The sequence below is a fragment of the Trichechus manatus genome, unplaced genomic scaffold, assembly GCF_000243295.1.
Source record: "Trichechus manatus latirostris isolate Lorelei unplaced genomic scaffold, TriManLat1.0 scaffold00010, whole genome shotgun sequence".
Classification (NCBI taxonomy): Eukaryota; Metazoa; Chordata; class Mammalia; order Sirenia; family Trichechidae; genus Trichechus; species Trichechus manatus.
The window spans coordinates 11969127-11987052 of record NW_004443946.1 but is presented as its reverse complement, the minus strand read 5'-3'; the positions used below and the strand labels follow the sequence as shown (position 1 = coordinate 11987052).

The following is a 17926-nucleotide window of genomic DNA, read 5'->3' as shown; positions in this document are numbered from 1 at the left end:
ACATGTTGTGGGCTTGTTAACCAATGTCATAAAACAATATGTGTACTACTGTTTCATGAGAAACTATTTGTTCTGTAAGCCTTCACCTGCAGTACAATTAAAAAAAAAAATTAAATGTGGCTCATATGACCACAAATTCCACATTCCAGTAAGTTACCTCAGACTTCCAATAAACATCATTAAATATTCACTGGATACAACCTATATGCATGGCACTGTGAGGCTACAGCATAGTCTTGGTTCTCGAAAGACAGGAATTATACTCAATAATTAAACATACACGCCATCAAAAGATGTATTAAATAAAATATACTTTTTAACTGAAGTGAATAGGAAAGAGTTTGTAGAGAAAATCGGATCATGACTAGGCCTTAAAGATTAGATATAATTCAAATAAGCAGAAAACTAAAAGGAAAGTATTTTTCAAAGGAGGAACATATGAGGTACAAAAGTAGGTGTGATTGTCATTCATCCACCTACCCAACAGACCATCCATTCATTCATCAGATTTCTATTGAGAAATTATTCTCAAAGTCCCTGTCCTCAAAGGCTAGTAAGGAAATGCACACAAATGATTACATTTCAATATAACAAATGCCCTACAATAAAAATTCTCAACTGATCTCTTGTAATCAATCCTCACTTAACCAAACTGCAAGATTAACCAGTATTTTCCACTCTCTCTATAACCCACAGTCTAGTGATAGTTCAGGATAAGGGTATTTTTTAAAACACTGATGTACTTCTATTCCACCCAGCTGTACTGTATGCTTACCAAGAATCAGTTCATTTTGTCTGCAAACTTTTTAGGTCAGTTGTACTTGTTAATGAAATTATGTACATTACATAAAGCAATGGAATATGAGAAAGAACAAGAGTTATTTCTAAGAAAACTAAGTGGAAAACTTTGGTAAGACTCAATGAAGGCTAATCACTAAACCTTCTGTCAATGTATCTGTGTTGTTGTTGTTAGGTGCCGTTGACTCTGTTCCAACTCTGTTGTACCCTATGTACAACAGAACAAAACACTTCCCGGTCCTGTGGCATCCTCACAATGGTTGCTATGTTTGAGCCCATTGTTGCACCAACTGTGTCAATCCATCTTGTCGAGGGTCATCCTCCTCTTTTTCGCTGACCCTCTACCTTACCAAGCATGATGTCCTTCTCCAGGGACTAGCCCCTCCTGATAACATGTCCGAAGTATGTGAGATGAAGTCTTGCCATCGCTTCCAAGCAGCACTCTGGCTGTACTTCTTCCAAGACAGACTTGTTCGTTCTTCTGGCAGTCTGTGGTACACTCAACATTCTTTGCCAATACCATAATTCAAAGGCACCAGTTCTTTGGTCTTCCCTGTATTCATTGTCCAGCTTTCCCATACATATGAGGCAACTGAAAATATGGTTTGGGTCAGGCGCATCTTAGTCCTCAAAGTGACATCTTTGCTTTTCAACACTTTAAAGAGGTTTTTTGCAGCAGATTTGCCCAATGCAATATGTCATTTCATTTCTTGACTGCTGCTTCCAAGGGCATTGATTGTGGATCCAAGAAAAATGAAATCCTTGACAACTTCAGTAATTTTTCCATTTATCATGATGTTGCTTATTGGTCCAGTTGTGAGGATTTTTGTTTTATGTTGAGGTATAATTCATACTGTAGTCTTTGATCTTTGAATCTAAATGCTTCCAGTTCTCTTTGCTTTCAGCAAGCGAGGTTGTGTCATCTGCATATTGCAGGTTGTTAATGAGTCTTCCACCAAACCTGATGCCATGTTCTTGTTCATACAGTCCAGCTTCTTGGATTATTTGCTCACATACAGACTAAATAAGTATGGTGAAAGGATACAACCCTGACACATACATTTCTTGATTTTAAACTATGCAGTATCCCCTTGTTCTGTTCAAACAACTGTCTCTTGGTCTATGTACAGGTTCTGCACGAGCACACTTAAGTGTTCTTGAATTTCCATTCTTTGCAATGCCATCCATAATTTGTTATGATCCACACAGTCGAATGCCTTTGCATAGTCTATAAATGTTTACACAGGTAAACATCTTTCTGGTATTCTCTGCTTTCAGCCAGGATCCATCTGACATGAGCAATGATATTCCTCATTCTACGTCCTCTTCTGAATCTAGCTTGAATTTCTGGCAGTTCCCTGTTGATGTACCCTTGCAACCGATTTTGAATTATCTTCAGCAAAATTTTACTTGGGTGTGATATTAATGATATTGTTCGATAATTTCTGCATTCTGTTGGATCACCTCTCTTTGGAATGGGCACAGATACGGACCTCTTCCAGTTAGTTGGCCAGGTAGCTGTCTTCCAAATTTCTTGGCATAGACGAGTGGACGTTTCCAGCACTGCATCCGTTCGTTGAAACATCTCAGTTGGTATTCCGTCAATTTCTGGACACTTGTTCTTCACCAATGCCTTCAAGCAGCTTGGACTTCTTCCTTCAATACCAATTGATTCTTGATTATATGCTACCTCATGAAATGGTTGAATGTCGACCAATTCTTTCCAGTATAATGACTCTGTGTATTCCCCTACCCTCCTTTGACATTTCCTGCATTGTTCAATATTTTGCTCATAGAATCCTTCAATATTGCAACTTGAGGCTTGAATTTTTCTTCAGTTCTTTCAGCTTAAGAAATGTTGAGAATGTTCTTCCTTTTTGGTTTTCTAACTCCAGGTCTTTGCATATTTCCCCATAATACTTTACTTTGTCTTCTCGAGCTGTGTGTGTAGGTGCGTTAAATGCAAAAGTTTGTTGGTGGCAAGGGGGTTACATAAACCAGATTGATTCTTGCACTCAAATTGCTTCGCAATAATCGTTAAGTTCATGTTCAACTTTAAAGAAACCAAAATTAATCTGCAATATAGTTGTAGCTGATGCAAGAAAGACTACCCAGAGTTCCAGTATCATACTCAAAGGCTTTGGCCCTACATAAAAAGACTGACAAACGAATGTAAATTTATGATTTAAGTTATAATAAAAGGTTTATTAAGTAAATCATTTGTTTATAGTTTCTAATTTTAATTGACTTTTTGATTAACCTGAAAACTAGGTAAGAGAGTTTCTACTGTTTACGAATTCAATAAAGACTTCACAGAGGAGAAAGCCCTGGAGCTGAGTAAGTTTGCCACAGGGAAAAAGCAGAAGACAGCATTTCATCAAAAGGAAGCATGGCACTGAGGTGTGTTTAGGAGAATTACACAAGTACATACTTCATTTGGCCACTTAATTCCATGTTCCCAAATATAAGTAAGAGGCCTTAAATGCCAGGCAGAGCAATTTGGACTTCATTATTGTACATAATAGGGGAATTACTGAAGGTTTCTCATCATGGGCAAAACGCAATGTGCACAATGAAGGTAACGTTTTAGGAAAGATTCATCAGCCTGTACTGGAAAAGATGGAAGGAAAAGAGAGTGTAACCAAGGGCAGGGTTGCCTGCTGAGAAACTACTAACAAAGATTTAGAAGGAATGTTCCAAGGGAATAAAGTGGCAGCAGACAATGGGAATAGGGAGGGAAAGAAAGAATTCAAGTAATATGGTAAAGGAAGAGTTACTAGAAATAGTAAATGATTAGGGAGGGAATGACAGCATTGTTAGTAGAATTAAAGAAAGAAGGCTGGGAAAGAGTTGCTTATGGGCAAAAGATTAAAGGCTGGTTTTAGACATGTGGTATAAGAAGATAAGACAGATTAGCCACATAGAAATGGCAGCTGTGGGTGTCAGAGTAGAGATCAGGAGATAGGCTGGCTGAAAATGCAGGTTCTGGAGAAGGCCAAAAGGGAAAGAATGATACTCCTTATGGCTAAGTCTAAATCCTTGGGTAGCAAAGAAAATATCTGATAGGTATAAACTTGAGCCACGTAAGCAGATTTAGTCAAGAATCCATACTCTTCCACCCTCAATATTCAGGTTATCCTCCTCTTCAGCCTAGAGGTGGACTCAACCTCAAATGTCTTCCAGTCAAAGTTTCTTCTTCTCTACTCTAGTCAGCCCTCTGCCTTACAAAGACCCACAAACTTAAGCCAAACCTCTCTTCTACACTGTTTGCGATAATTTTTCTTTTTAATCAGAACCCATATCTCAAACAATGCGGAACCTAAGTGTTTACCTTTACTCATTCTGTGAACATGATAGCATAGAAATCTAGCTTACCTGATCTTCTATATACTACACGTAATTTTCTAGTCATTTATGTTCCCATTTCTAGGATCTTAACAATGAGAGTAATTGATGGTGTGTGGAGAAAAAAGGCACGAAAGGAAACTTTAATTTTGTGGGATTCTCATGTTACAGGTAAGATGAAGAAAAAGGAGACAAACAGGACAATCGACAAGAGAGGAGCGTAATGACAGCACATTATCATGGATGATATGGAGAGTTTCAAAAAGGAGAGAGCAGTCAAGTGCATCAAATGTTTTAGACAATAATGGTAAAACTTATCAACATTTTCTATGTGCCAGGCACTGGTCTAAGAACTTTTTCATACATTATTTCACTAAATACTAACACCAATTCTGTGAAGTAGATACTATTATTATCTTCATTCTACCACTCACCAGCTTCACATAGCTGGTGAGTGATAAAGCCAGGGTTCAAATGCAGTAATATTATTGTTTTATGTGTGCCATGATGTAAAAAAGGGCTAGGTAGTACTGCTCTATACCAGTGTAATATGGTTGTCTCACCAAGAGGGTGGAACTGAGAGAGGTTGATTGAATATTTTGGAGATCAAGAGTAACTAGGGATAAGTAATGTCAGCAGCAAGGTGGGGATAATAAAGCAGAGAATTAAAAATGGTGGCAGTGAAAGGAAAGAGAAAAACAGGCTGATAGCTAGAAAACTCAGCAGAGTTAAATGAATGGATTTCTTCAAGATGGAGAAGATTCCAGAGAGTTTATAACATATTAAAGACTTATAACATATTTATAACAGATTAAAGAAGTAGATTTTAAAAATAAGATGCCAAGAAAGATTAAGCAGAGTGAGGCAAATAGAGTCATTAACAGACTTACCTTGGTAGAATCTAAAGAGGGAAGATACTATGCTTTCTATGACAACAATAAGCTTTATGTGAAACAGCAGAAGTTTGCTATAAATACAGATAAAATGATTGGAGCCAGTGGCAAAGCTTTAATCATTAGGAAGAATGCATTAGTCTAAAAAACAATTTACGCTACCTTGCTTGTTTCATTCTCTTTGAATCCTTTTTCAAGTATTTGCAATAGATGCTTTTTCTTCACGGTAACTTCGGGATCAAAAACATAAAAAAGGCATTCCAGCATCTTTCGATAGCTCCTTAAAAATAATTGAAATAGAGAAAATTTTAGAATTGATTTTATAAAATCTTAACCATACGTAAGGTGACCATCTGTCCTGCTTGTAATATTTTCCATTTACATCAGATATGCCATCATCATCATTAATACCTCCACTCCTCTCCACTCTCAAAAAGAGGCCCAATGAGGTCATACTAGCCATAAGAGATGCATGTAAAGGAAATGTTTACTAACAGGGTGCATTTTCAATATTGTAAACTTTTAAAACAGACTTTTTTTTTTAATAAAATAAAATTGAACTTCGTAAAGATATTCCTTATAAAATCTAAATTCTTACTCTGAATCATGCATATCTTCATTGTCCAAAAACTTCTGGAATTTGTCTTCAAATTTTAGTCTCAGAATACGGTTGTTAACTTTAATGACACGTTTTACTTTCACTCCTGTAATGCCATACATTCTGAAGTCCCAAGTACAAAACCGTGACAGAATTAATTCATAACAGGAATTAAACCTATATGGGAATACAGAATATATGCAAAGAGAATGACATATTTTCCTTAATATGTTGAAGAACACAAAGTTATACGTAATAAAATTTAAAAGTTAAAGCTCAGATTTTGTGTTTTTCCTAAAGATATATAGTCACATAATAACTTTGTTTTGGTTCAAATGTTGTTGTGTGCCACCAAGTTGATTCAGACTCATAGCGATTGTTATCAATTAAATTGTATCCCCTAAAATTATCTGTCAACTTGGCTGGGTCATGATTCCCAGTATTGTATGATTGTGTACCATTTTGTAAACCTGATGTGATTTCCTTATGTGTTGTAAACTCTATCACTATGATGAGGTTATATGTGATTTCCTTTTGTGTTGTAAACTTTATCACTATGAGGAGGTTATATTGATGAGGTTTACAAGATTAGATAGCGTCTTAATCCAATCTCTTTTGAGATATAAAAGAGAGAAGGAAGCAGAGACACATGGGAACCTCACAAAACCAAGACAGCAGTGCTGGGAGCAGAGCCCATCATTTGGACCTGAGGTTCTTGTGCTGAGATGCTCCCAGACCAAGAGAAGATTGATGCATCACAAGGACCTTCCTGGAGCTGACACCCTGAATTTGGACTTGTAGCCTACTGGACTATGAGAGAATAAACTTCTCTTTGTTAAAGCCATCCACTTGTGGTATTTCTGTTATAGCAGCACTAGATGACTAAGACAGCGATCTACAGGAGAGAAGAGACCTGCCCCATAGGGCTTCCTAAGCTGAAATTTTTATGGGAGCAGATCACCAGAGGTCTTTTCTCCTTCATTCAAATAGAGAAGATTTATTCAATCACTAAAAGAGATGCTCAATTTTGAAACATAAAAAATAATGAGCATTTTTATTATTTATTATATATTTATTCTGACTAAAAGCTATGTTGGTTGAGCAATTCTCCCTACCTGAAATACTTTTGTTTTTTGGTTATAGGGAAACTACATATTCCTGGCTTTCCTCTTATTGGCTGCTCCCTAATGGTTTTCTTTATACAGGACTTCTAAATGTTGGAGCACCCCAGGGATCAATCTTTGGCTCTCCTTTTGTTTCCATGAGTACTTTCCCCTGATACCTTGGCTTTATACATATAAATTTCAACATTTTATTTCCAACGTTGATTGCTACTCAACTGTAACATAGTTTTTTTTCTTGAAATACTGTTTTGATCCAGTTTTGAGGCCCTGGCTGGAGTCCAGTCAGTCTACAGTCCAACCTGTTCATTTATTGGGCTCTCACAAGATGGGGCCACTATGTACCTGTCCTATTGCCTCAAGGCCTGGTACCAAACAACTAGGGACAGCCCCTATGCCCCTGAACCTGCAGAATTGTTCAAAATACCAAATCCCCATGAAGCCTGTGAAACCTATCTAACCCCAAACTGTTTGCCATACAGAAGACATCTCCCACAATTCCAGCTTGCTGTTACCCTGTCCCTGGGTATAACACCCTGTGTGGCCCTGCTTGGTAGTCTTCTCTGGTTTGGAGCTGTAACTAATGAGCCTGCCTTTCATTTATCCAAGTGTTTTTGTGCTGCCTCACCAAACAAAGAACTTGCAGTCACACCTAGTATCATATGATTATAAAACACCAACTTAGCTAGATACAGCCAGACTTGAATATCCAACTGCCTATTTGATATAGCCACTTGTATATATAATAGTCCTCTCCAACTAATTTATTCAACACCTGTCCCCAAACCTGCTCCTCCTGAGTATTCTCCATCGCAGTCCATGGGACCATCATCTAATTGGTAACTTAGGTTAAAAACCCAAGAATAATCCTTGCTTCTTCTCTCTTTCTCACCAATATCCAATTTTTCAGCCGTCTATTTGGCTCTACATCTAAAATATTTCCTGAATACAACCAAGTTTCATCAACACCACCGTTACCACCCTAGTTCAATTCACCATTGTCTCTCAGCTGAACCATTGCAATAACTTCCCAACTAGAGATATAAAAATGAAGGAGAAAGAGTCCCTGCTCTCATGGAGCCTAGATTCCAAGAGGGTAGACCAAAAATAAACAAAGACATAAATAAAACAATTTCTAAACTTATAAGTGTTTTTAAGAAAGAGAAGGTCAGAGTAGAGAATGGAGTGGGCTACTTTAGATATGGTCTCAGGGAAGACCTTTCAGAGAAGATACTTGAGCTAAGAACTAGAGAAGAAGCAAGAACCAAGTATGTGAAGAATTCAAGAAGAACTGAAGTGCTCCGTTACTCTCTGCTGCCTTCACCTGGCCATGCTCGCAATAATTCTGGCCCTATCTTAAAGTAGCACAGAATTTAGATTAAGATGGGATCAGAAAATGGATCAATTTGAGAAGAAAGTAAGTGATCCTACACAGGATACATTTGCCTTTGATGAGATGTCTAGGTTCTCACCTACATAATCAACTAGGGCCTGAACCTGGGTGTGAGCTATGATCACAAAGGTAAGCTTCCTGATGGGTAGTCTCTCCCTGAGTCTAGAATCTGAGCTCCTAACTTAGAGTATCTGCCTTTTTTGCTAGCAAAGACTGAACCACTGCAACCAGGAGTTGCCCGATTACTTCTCCTTTAGAGTGGAAAAGTTTGCTGTCTGAACCATACTAATTCCAGAGGAGCTCACAGTCTTGACAGAGAAGACAGATAAAAATAGTGTTGCAGTCCAGCACGATGTCTACTAACTTGTTTAGAGCTATGGCTAAACAGTCACATCAACATCTGGTGTGAGAAACTTGCTTTCCCTCCTATAGAGGGATCATTTGCTGGTGCTAAATCAGTCAAGTCTCCCTAAACAACACGTCCTGCAACCACTGAAACTCTCAGGTAGAAATTAGTGCTATAGCCATTTTGGATAAGGTTTAAGTTACATAGTGGACATTTTTGTAGGGTTTGAGAGTTCCCAAAAGTTAGTGGAAGTGATGAATGGACAATGACTAGCTTTTAGTACAGTCCCCCAGGAATGCAGGGACCAGTAATGGGTACAGGGAAACTCCATGGGGTATGATCCTTCCATGGAGCTTTTCTTTGCCCAGTCCCCAGTAGCTGAGTCCTACCTCACATGGAATTCCTGCTGCTGTTGTTGCTGAGTGCCACTGAACTGATTCCGATTCATAGTGACCCCATGTGACAGAGTAGAACTACCTCCCATAGGGTTTTCTTGCCTATAATCGTTACAGAAGCAGATCACCAGGTCTTTCTTCTGCAGAGCTGCTGGGTGGGTTTGAACTGTCAGCCTTTCAGTTAGCAGCCGAGCGCTTAACCATTTGTGCCACCAGGGCTCCTTAAGCCCTGGATATAGGAAACCCTAGTGATAAGAGGGCATGGACTCTGTGCTATCTGGGGACACAGAAGTAAAGTAATTAATCACTAAGATTCAGTCACCTGGCCATACTGGGGATGAGAACACATCATTCACAGAGTGCTGGTATACTGCTGGAGGAGGGAGAACTAGATTTATGATGACAGAGATGTACTGCAACTTTCAATATTATCAGTACCTCATAGAGGATGACAACTCCCCACAGCACTGCTGAAAATGTGCTACTTGAGAGCGTGTCATTACTGGCCCGAGGTATATGCAGTTTTTTAGTGTGAATCTGAAATGATGACTCTCTGGGAATTAATATAAAATAATATATAAATCTGCCACACCTTAACTTTGCCTTTAGGGGCAAAATTCAAACTACCAGCCTAGCTCACCAGCCCTTAATAATCAAACCCCTCTCATGTGAAACTACTGGTAGTTCCCCAAATGTATTACACTATTTATATACCTTTGAATGTGCTATTTCCCTCTTCTGGAAAGTCCTTCCCCCAATTCTTTGCATAGTTAACTTCTATCTGCTTTGGGGTCCTCACTTCAAAACTCAGATCAAGGCACCTTCCTCAAGTGTCCTCACTTCCATAAAATTTTCTGTAAACCCCTATTCTGCTTTAAATGTTCTGATTCTCCATACACACAATTATCCTAGAATCTATTACTGTTTTGATAACATAGTCTCCCCCACCAGAACACAGGCTTGATTAGGGCAGGAACCATGTCTCATTTCACTTTTACCTCTAGCATCTAACACAGCATCTGGCCCATAAAGAAGCTTAGTGGATGTGTGCTGAACAAATGAACAAACTAAAAATGTTAGTCTCTATCTTCACTGAGTTTATAAACCAATTGGGATGAAAAGAGTTGAACAAGGATAAGCAAAACTATAACAGAGAATAGGAGAGATACATTTCAGACTATGAAGATTAAAAAACAATAATAAGCATATCTGAAGGAGATGATAAGAACATGTCTCACAGAAGAGTGGCTCTTGATGTGAGCCTTGAAGAAAAAGCAAGTTTTGACAGACAGTGGTGGAATGACAGTGGTGAATATAATGGCATTCTGGGTAAAGGAAGCTGAACAAACAAAACCACTTGAGTGGTGAAGTACCAACTATGTTCTGAGAGCAGTGAGGTACACAGTTTATCTGACTCAGACGAGGTTTGAAAGGAGTTAGGATAGTTTAGAGACCATACAGTGGAGGACGCTGAATATTGGAGTGAAGAGTTTGAATGAAATTTGGAAGGTAACAGGCAGCTACCATAAGGTTTTTTATTATTTTAACGGAGTGCTCTCTGCATAGGAAGCATGCCAACAGGGATCATATGGGAGACCATTTAGGAACCTATATTCATTGATTAATGAATACTAAGTGCCTCCTACATGCAGGCACTGTGCTAGGTGTTGTACCAATAGTCTAGGTGGGGGTTATGAATGCCTGTGTGGAGGTCACAATGGACAGAAGGGACAGAATGCAAGAGACATTACAGAGGAGAAGCTGTGGGTCTTGGCACCTCCTTGGATATGGACATTGAGGGAGAGAATGGAGTTAGGAATGGCTTCAGGGTTTCTTGAGCCTGGACAGGAATGAGGGAATCAGAAGGAAGGGGTGGTTTGTGAGCAGGAAGATGAAAACAAAAACATAAAAATTAAGAACTAATTATTTAGTTCTATTTCACATTATCGTGTCTAATACACCAGTAACCTTTTATGGTAGATTTTTTTTTCTCATTTTACAGATGAGGTTCAGACAAGTTAACTAATTGATTTACGATCATACACATAGAGTTTAAACTTAGGCTTTCTGACTTTAACTCCATTATATGTCCCATTACTTCACAGCTGAGTTCCCTTTTGAATGTGTTGAGTTTACCTTGCCAGCTGGACATCCAGATTTCATTTTTCTTGGATCTATAATCAACATCCATGGAAGCAACAGGAAAGAAATCAAAAGACACACTGCATTGGGCAAACTGGCTGCAAAAGACCTCTTTAAAGTGTTCAAAAGCAAAGACGTCACCTTGAGGACTAAGGTGCACCTGACCCAAGCCATGGGATTTTCAATTGCCTCATATGCATGCGAAAGCTGGACAATGAATAAGGAAGACCAAAGAAGAACTGACACCTTTGAATTGTGGTGTTGGCGAAGAATACTGAATATACCATGGACTGCCAGAAGAATGAACAAATCTGTCTTGGAAGAAGTACAGTCAGAATGTTGCTTAGAAGCAAGGATGGCGAGACGACACCTCACATACTTTGGACATGTTATCAGCAGGAACCAGTCCCTGGAGGACATCATGCTTGGAAAAATGGAGGGTTGGCGAAAAAGAGGAAGACCCTCAACAAGATTGAATGACACAGTGGCTGCAACAATGGGCTCAAGCATAGCAACAATTGTGAGGATGGTGCAGGACCGGGGAGTGTTTCGTTCTGTTGTGCATAGGGTCACTATGAGTTGGAACCGACTCGACAGCACCTAACAACAACAACAACTGTCAGAAATTCATAACTGAAGTCTAGGAGAGAGGTTGTAACTATAAGCAATTTGTGAATGTGTAGGCGTAGAAGAGGCTGCTAAGAAAGAGTGTAAAATGAAAATAGAAAATGTAGAAGTACGAAAAACAAGAGAGGTGAAATTACAAGGAAGGAATGGAGAACAGCATCAAATACTGCAGAGGTCATCAGGACTCGAATGTGTAAGCATCCACAGTGGTGCCATGGATCACTGACTAAAATCTTCACGTACAGAAAGAGATGCCTACAAATGTTCATCAATATACAAATGATGCATTTATTTAGCAAATGTAGAATGCACATGTTTTTAAATGGGTGGAGCTAATCAAACCTATTAAAATACATTTCGTAATCCTAAACAAACAAAAAACCAACCAAAAACCCGTTGCTGTCGAGTTAATTCTGACTCACAGCAACCCTACAGGACAGAGTTGAACTGCCCATAGGGTTTCCAAGGAGTGGCTACTGGATTCGAACTGCTGACCTTTTGGTTAGCAGCCTGAGCTCTTAACTAATGTGCCACCAATCCTAAACAAAGTATTAATAATTACTATTACCTGACTCATTGACTTAAATCAGTATCTTTTCCGTATAAAACAAGAAGTTTCTGCTGCTGTAGCTCCCTGCAACAGTACAGCCTGACATCTTTATATACACGCATATTTACAGTTGATTAACAACTGAGTCATTATACACACTGTCTACATTATAGTCACTATATACACTACAAAGTGATATAGAAACTTCAATTAGTAATTATCTATTGAGCTATGAATCCAGCCCTGTGCTAAATGTTATGACTTATAAGGTGCATGGAACATCATATCTATCCACAAGAAGCTCATAAAGTCACTTACATATTGTTTTGTGGTGCTTTAAAGTTTTTTTTTTTTGTTTGTTTTTTAATTGTAAATGCCCTGTATCTATAACCAGGTTGAAAGCTTCTGAAGCAAAATGACAGCATCTTTTATGCTTTGGAGTCCCCACTTGATAAATGTTGTCTGATGTCAATGGGTAACTCAACTGACAATACACAGGTAAATAATATGAGTCTATAATGATAATGCTATAGTGGCAATAATCTACTCAACTAGCAAGTTTCTATAAAATACGGATTATTTAAAACTGAAAAATACAATAATCATTGTATTTCATCAAAGAAACAAAGTTAAGAAATACTGAATGACATACAATTAGAAATTCACAATGTTCTTTTGCTAAAGAAATAAACAAAGGCTGTTTTGATAGAAAACCTTTATATTTGAGCCCTAGCTCTACTAAAGTATTTTTATTTAAATGATAAACTCTTGGCTTTAAAAAAAATTAATAAAAGAGAAGTCAGTGTTTAAATGAAACAACTAGAAATGCAGCACATAGCAATTTAAGCACTTTAGTAGTTATTTCTTAACATACATAAAAGATCACAGCTAAGGTGGCCAGGCTTGTAAGCGCACTAAAAATAAAAAGCAGTCCTTGAAATCCTGCCAACATATACTTGATTTTCTCCTTAAAATGGATCAAGGTTGTTCTTATTAAAACCAAATAAACAATTGTTAATGCTTATCAAAGTCAATCAAAGTGATCTAGAAGTTTACTACCAGGCTGACATAGTTATCTAAATGGCTTTTTATTTATTCTGCTTTAACGTGCACCCCCACCCCCCACCCCCCCCAATCTGCTTGTTTTGTAAAGGGCTTCCTTAGCAGTAAGTGAAAAAGTCACAAATGATAAAAAATAAATGAAAGGCTGGAAAATTATTTGTGAACCCTGCAGAGAGAGACACCATTCAATTTTTGCACTTGAAAAAAATCAAGGCCTTTACTTATTTACATGGGAACTGGGGTAAATGGCTTTTATATCTTGGTATGCAAAAATCAACTATTGTAGTAAGGCAAACAGTGGTAATTGCTGGGCAAACAGTGGTAATTGCTGGGCAAATAAATGTACTGATACAAAAGAAAGTATTTTAAAAGGTCTCTTTCTTTCTTGGGCCGTGCTTCTCATACTTTTCCACCCAAATACCCCTAAGGCCCTTGAGAAGCTTTTACTCACAGAGGTGAGTAAAAAGCCACATCTAATAGAAATCAGGGGGCTTGGTTTAAAGTAATCCATAATAATCACACTTTTTTTTCAATAAAGTTAATGCAAGTATTTCATTCTACTCCATAAAAATGAGTGTTTGTTTCAACACTGACTGAGTAAAATTATGCTCCAAGGTGAGATGCCCAGTCCATTCTATAGCTTCACGTGACTCCTGGTGCATCTATGCACACCCAAGCATGGCTCTAGGGCAATCTCTGGCTATTTCATGGGCTCTTTAATTTTGAGACAAGGATTCTAGAAACATGACAGTCATAATTAGTGATTTTATTTGGCAATGGTTTCTTTTTTTTCAATTTTTTTTTTTTGGATCAGTTATTTGGTTGTGTGCTCTAGTTAAGACAATGCAGCCACTTCCTTGTTTCTACCAGTAGGTCTTGATTCTGAAGTATGGATGTCTGCTTCCTGCTTCTGTTTCTGGTGGTTCTCTCCATTTTTGTCTAAATAGGCTTTTGACTTGAATTCCTGGTTTAAGGGTATACCTTACTCTAACCCATAGTTTCCATGTGCATCCTGACTCTGTGTAGCTCTAGACAACTGGTTCCACTTTGACCATGAACTCCCAAAGAGATTTGCCAGGCAGCCTCTTCCTATGTTAGCAACCTGTTCTTGCCAATCCTGCTTTGGAATTTCTCCTGTCCTAGCTTCTCACCCCATATTCATGATTTACTGCTACACCCACTCCAGAAACAGTACAAACATACATAAAAATTAATACTTGACCATGAACTATTTTTTTTTTCTAAATTATATTTTGCTCTCAGGCTAAGGAAAATTGGGTAAACAGCAATGAAATACCATTAGGACATTTTTAAGGTTAGCTCAGAGCAATGTAAAAACAGATATGTACAGGTGGTAAAACAGATAACTACCAATTTTCAGTGAATAAATACTCTACATGAGAAGTGTTTTAAAAGTAGGACATCGAAAAATTTTACAAATTGATATTTTGGTTGACGATTCTAAGCACTTAAAATTATTTTTAAAGTGATAACTAAATTTCAAACAGATTTACCAGTCATCAGATCGAGTGCCTTCCTCAAAATGGATATTTCCCACAGTCTCCAACTCAATTAACAAAAATGGGATCAATAAGCCATGACTTCTCTTCTTTTGCTTTCCTTCAATATGATAAACAGCTTCAATTCTATTGAATAAAAAATATATAAAACCATTTAGAATGATTTAAAGATCATAACACGAAAATTCATGATAGATTCTTTTTTAACTTATGTTGACATACAAGGCTATCTCAGTGGATAAAGAAAGTGTGGTGTTAACAATAAAACCAAGTAAAAAACATTCTATTTTTTGGCAATTAAAATTACCTCAAATTTTGTTAATCTCAGAATTTGTGAGGGTTAGAAAACCATCCTGGCTCCACCATTTACAGCTCTAAGATCTTAGAAAGTCACTTAACCTTTTTATGTCTCAGCTTGCTCAGTAAAAAGTCAATAACAACATTACCTGTACCTCAAAAGGCTGTTTTGAGGATTATATGCAAAATACATGTAAAGCTCTTAGCAAACAGTTTGGACAAAGAGTAAGAACCCAATAAATATTAGCTATTATTATTGACAGTATTATTACAGGGCAAACCAACTTATCCACTTAGTGCCTTAGTAAATAGAAAAATTCTCTGAACTTACTAAGCCTCCTTGCTTTACATTCCTATACTAAACCTGAGCATGTTTCTACAAGATTCCAGACAATTCTGTATATGATTTGCTTGGTCTCATTTATATGGTCAGCTTCTGCACCAGTAGCAGCTCTAATGTTTTTCATTTGCAAGCATTAGAGGAGTGCTGTGATGGGAAGCCTCTCAGAGGGAAGCTTCTTGTCCTAATTAAGAACTGTCTCTGCAAAAAACTGTATGCCAGCTTTGAATCAATGATACCTATATGTAAATAGAAAATTGGATTGGAAATACATTTCATGTTTTAGTTTACTGTTATCATACTATAATTGCAATCTACTCCTGAAAACAGGGACATGAGCTCAAATGATGGCCTCTTATCTCAAATTTTAACAACTAGATCATTCATTAAACATACTCATCTATTTTTTTGTTCCAGAATGCTATCCTTTCATTCAAGGCATTTAGTTTTATCAATATCTTCTGTTGAAGACTTGGTTCTTCTGTGACAGTTTCACAGCCGTTTGATTTTTTGAGTTCAGATACTTTACTGTTATTGGATCTATCACTGTGCCATTTGCCAGATCCCTTAAGTTCAGCCAGTTCTCGTTCCAACTGTTGAAAACAAAGCACCAGAGAGCAAAATTAAAATGAAACACAGTAAAAGCAAAGTCTGAATTCAGGTATTAATTTTTTAATGCAATCTATTACATATATTAAAAAACAAAACCCATCCCCATCAAGTCAATTCTGACTCACTGCAACCCACATATATAACTAATTTAAATCAACAAAGTAAAAATTTAAGGTAAGAAGTAGAACAAATTTCATAAAAGCAGGTCAAACATGTGATTCATCTTTGGCGCAAGTTCAGTCAGCCAATTTCTCTTGATCCACTGATGAGCTTACATACTTCAAACATGACAATTCTCTCAATTGAAAATGATAGAAGCGGAGGCAGGGCCAAGATGGCAGAGCACTCAGATGCTTCTGTGGACCCTCTTACAACAAAGACCCAAAAAAACATGTAATTCGATTATATATGGAAATCTGGGAGCCCTGAACATCAAAGGCAGAGTTGAGGAACTGGACTGAGTGGCAGGGGGAGAGAGAGACAGTTTGGAAGCAGCAAAGAGTTGCCAGACCTAATCGGGAGAGAGCCTGAGTCCTTCAGGCCTGATCAACTTGGGGGTGAGTGGTGAGGCAGGCAAGCAGCCATGCTCGGGAGGCACGTTTTCCGCACTGGGAGAGACTCAGCACCAGAGACTCTACACGGCCACCCAGAAACAGTGAGAAGCAGCCCTTCACGAAAGATAAGTACTTGCGTACGGCTTACCACATGCATCAAAAACACCACCCACAGGGAAAAACCTCTCTACGATTTACCTCCCCGCTCCCTGCTGTGCACTGGGTCCCAGACCAGCTTCAGCAATTGCCGAGTACCCTGGGTCAGAAGAAGGATCTGTCACACGCCCTGAGCCATTCTCCCTGCCTTGGAGAGTGAACAAATTAACCAACAGAGGAAAAAATAAACTGTCGGGTCCCCTGAGCCAGGAACCCAGGGTAGGCACAGCTCTTTTGCATAGGCACAGGCATAAGAGATCCACAGATCTTGAGTGCCTTTCCCTGTGCATAGACTTGTGTGGGCCCTTCTCAATACTGAAGGCCCTCATTACCGCAGTATACCAGGGTATATACCAGAACTCTAACTTCAACTGTCTCAGCTGTGAAGTAGCAGGCTCTTGACATTTGACACTGCTCTGCTTATTAAGCAGGGTCTTAACCTACTGACATCAGGGGCCTGAGGACTGGTGGCTCCACCCATACCACCTAGCCACCTGCGAGAGGGGCTCATGAATAAGAGGTGCCCCCCAGTCCTTACAGCCAACAGCATTAGGTGCTCATAATCCGGATGCAAAACCCACCCAGCTATGTGCTCTAAGGAAGAGGGACACGCCTTCCTCCTGGACACTCAGGGGCAGCCGTCAGCCCCTGCCTTGCTCCACAGTGTGTCCCCCTGTTGCAACCAGATGCCTGTGCCTACACCAATCACCCACACCTGTCTAGGAGTGTAAGGGAGAGCCTACACTACACACCTGGAGGCTATCTACCTGGGCACCTGAGCTGAATCCATACAGGAGGAGTGGGCGAACTCCTGAGCTCAGATACCTAGTAACAGATCTAACCACCTGGTGACAGGACGTTAGAGCATCAAAGGTGCCAATAATCAAACTAGCTCATACGAGCAGCCTATGTGGGCATATCAAAACAAAAAAAGAAGCTAGGACACAGTAAGCAAACATAAAATAAATAAATATAACAACTTATCGATGGCTCACAGACAACAGTCAATATCAAATCACATAAAGAGGCAATCCATGATGGCTCCAGCAAGCTCCCAAAATGAATCTAGAAATCTTTCAGAGGAGGAAAATTTCTTGGAATTACCAGAGGCAGAATACAAAAGATTAAAATATAGAACTCTTCAAGAAATTAGGAAGGAAATTAAGCAAAACGCAGA

At 38.6% G+C, this 17926-nt stretch overlaps 1 protein-coding gene across 1 annotated transcript in view; it reads right to left on the bottom strand.

Moving 5' to 3' along the window:
- LRRC9 (leucine rich repeat containing 9) overlaps nucleotides 1-17926 on the bottom strand; it is a 146591-nt gene that overhangs the window by 99546 nt on the left and 29119 nt on the right. The window contains exons 9-12 of the mRNA XM_004371101.2: nucleotides 15824-16020; nucleotides 14785-14916; nucleotides 5635-5811; nucleotides 5199-5316 (exon numbers count right to left, since the gene is read on the bottom strand). Of these exons, the coding sequence (XP_004371158.1) occupies nucleotides 5199-5316; nucleotides 5635-5811; nucleotides 14785-14916; nucleotides 15824-16020 (624 nt within the window). The remainder of the gene's footprint in view (nucleotides 1-5198; nucleotides 5317-5634; nucleotides 5812-14784; nucleotides 14917-15823; nucleotides 16021-17926) is intronic.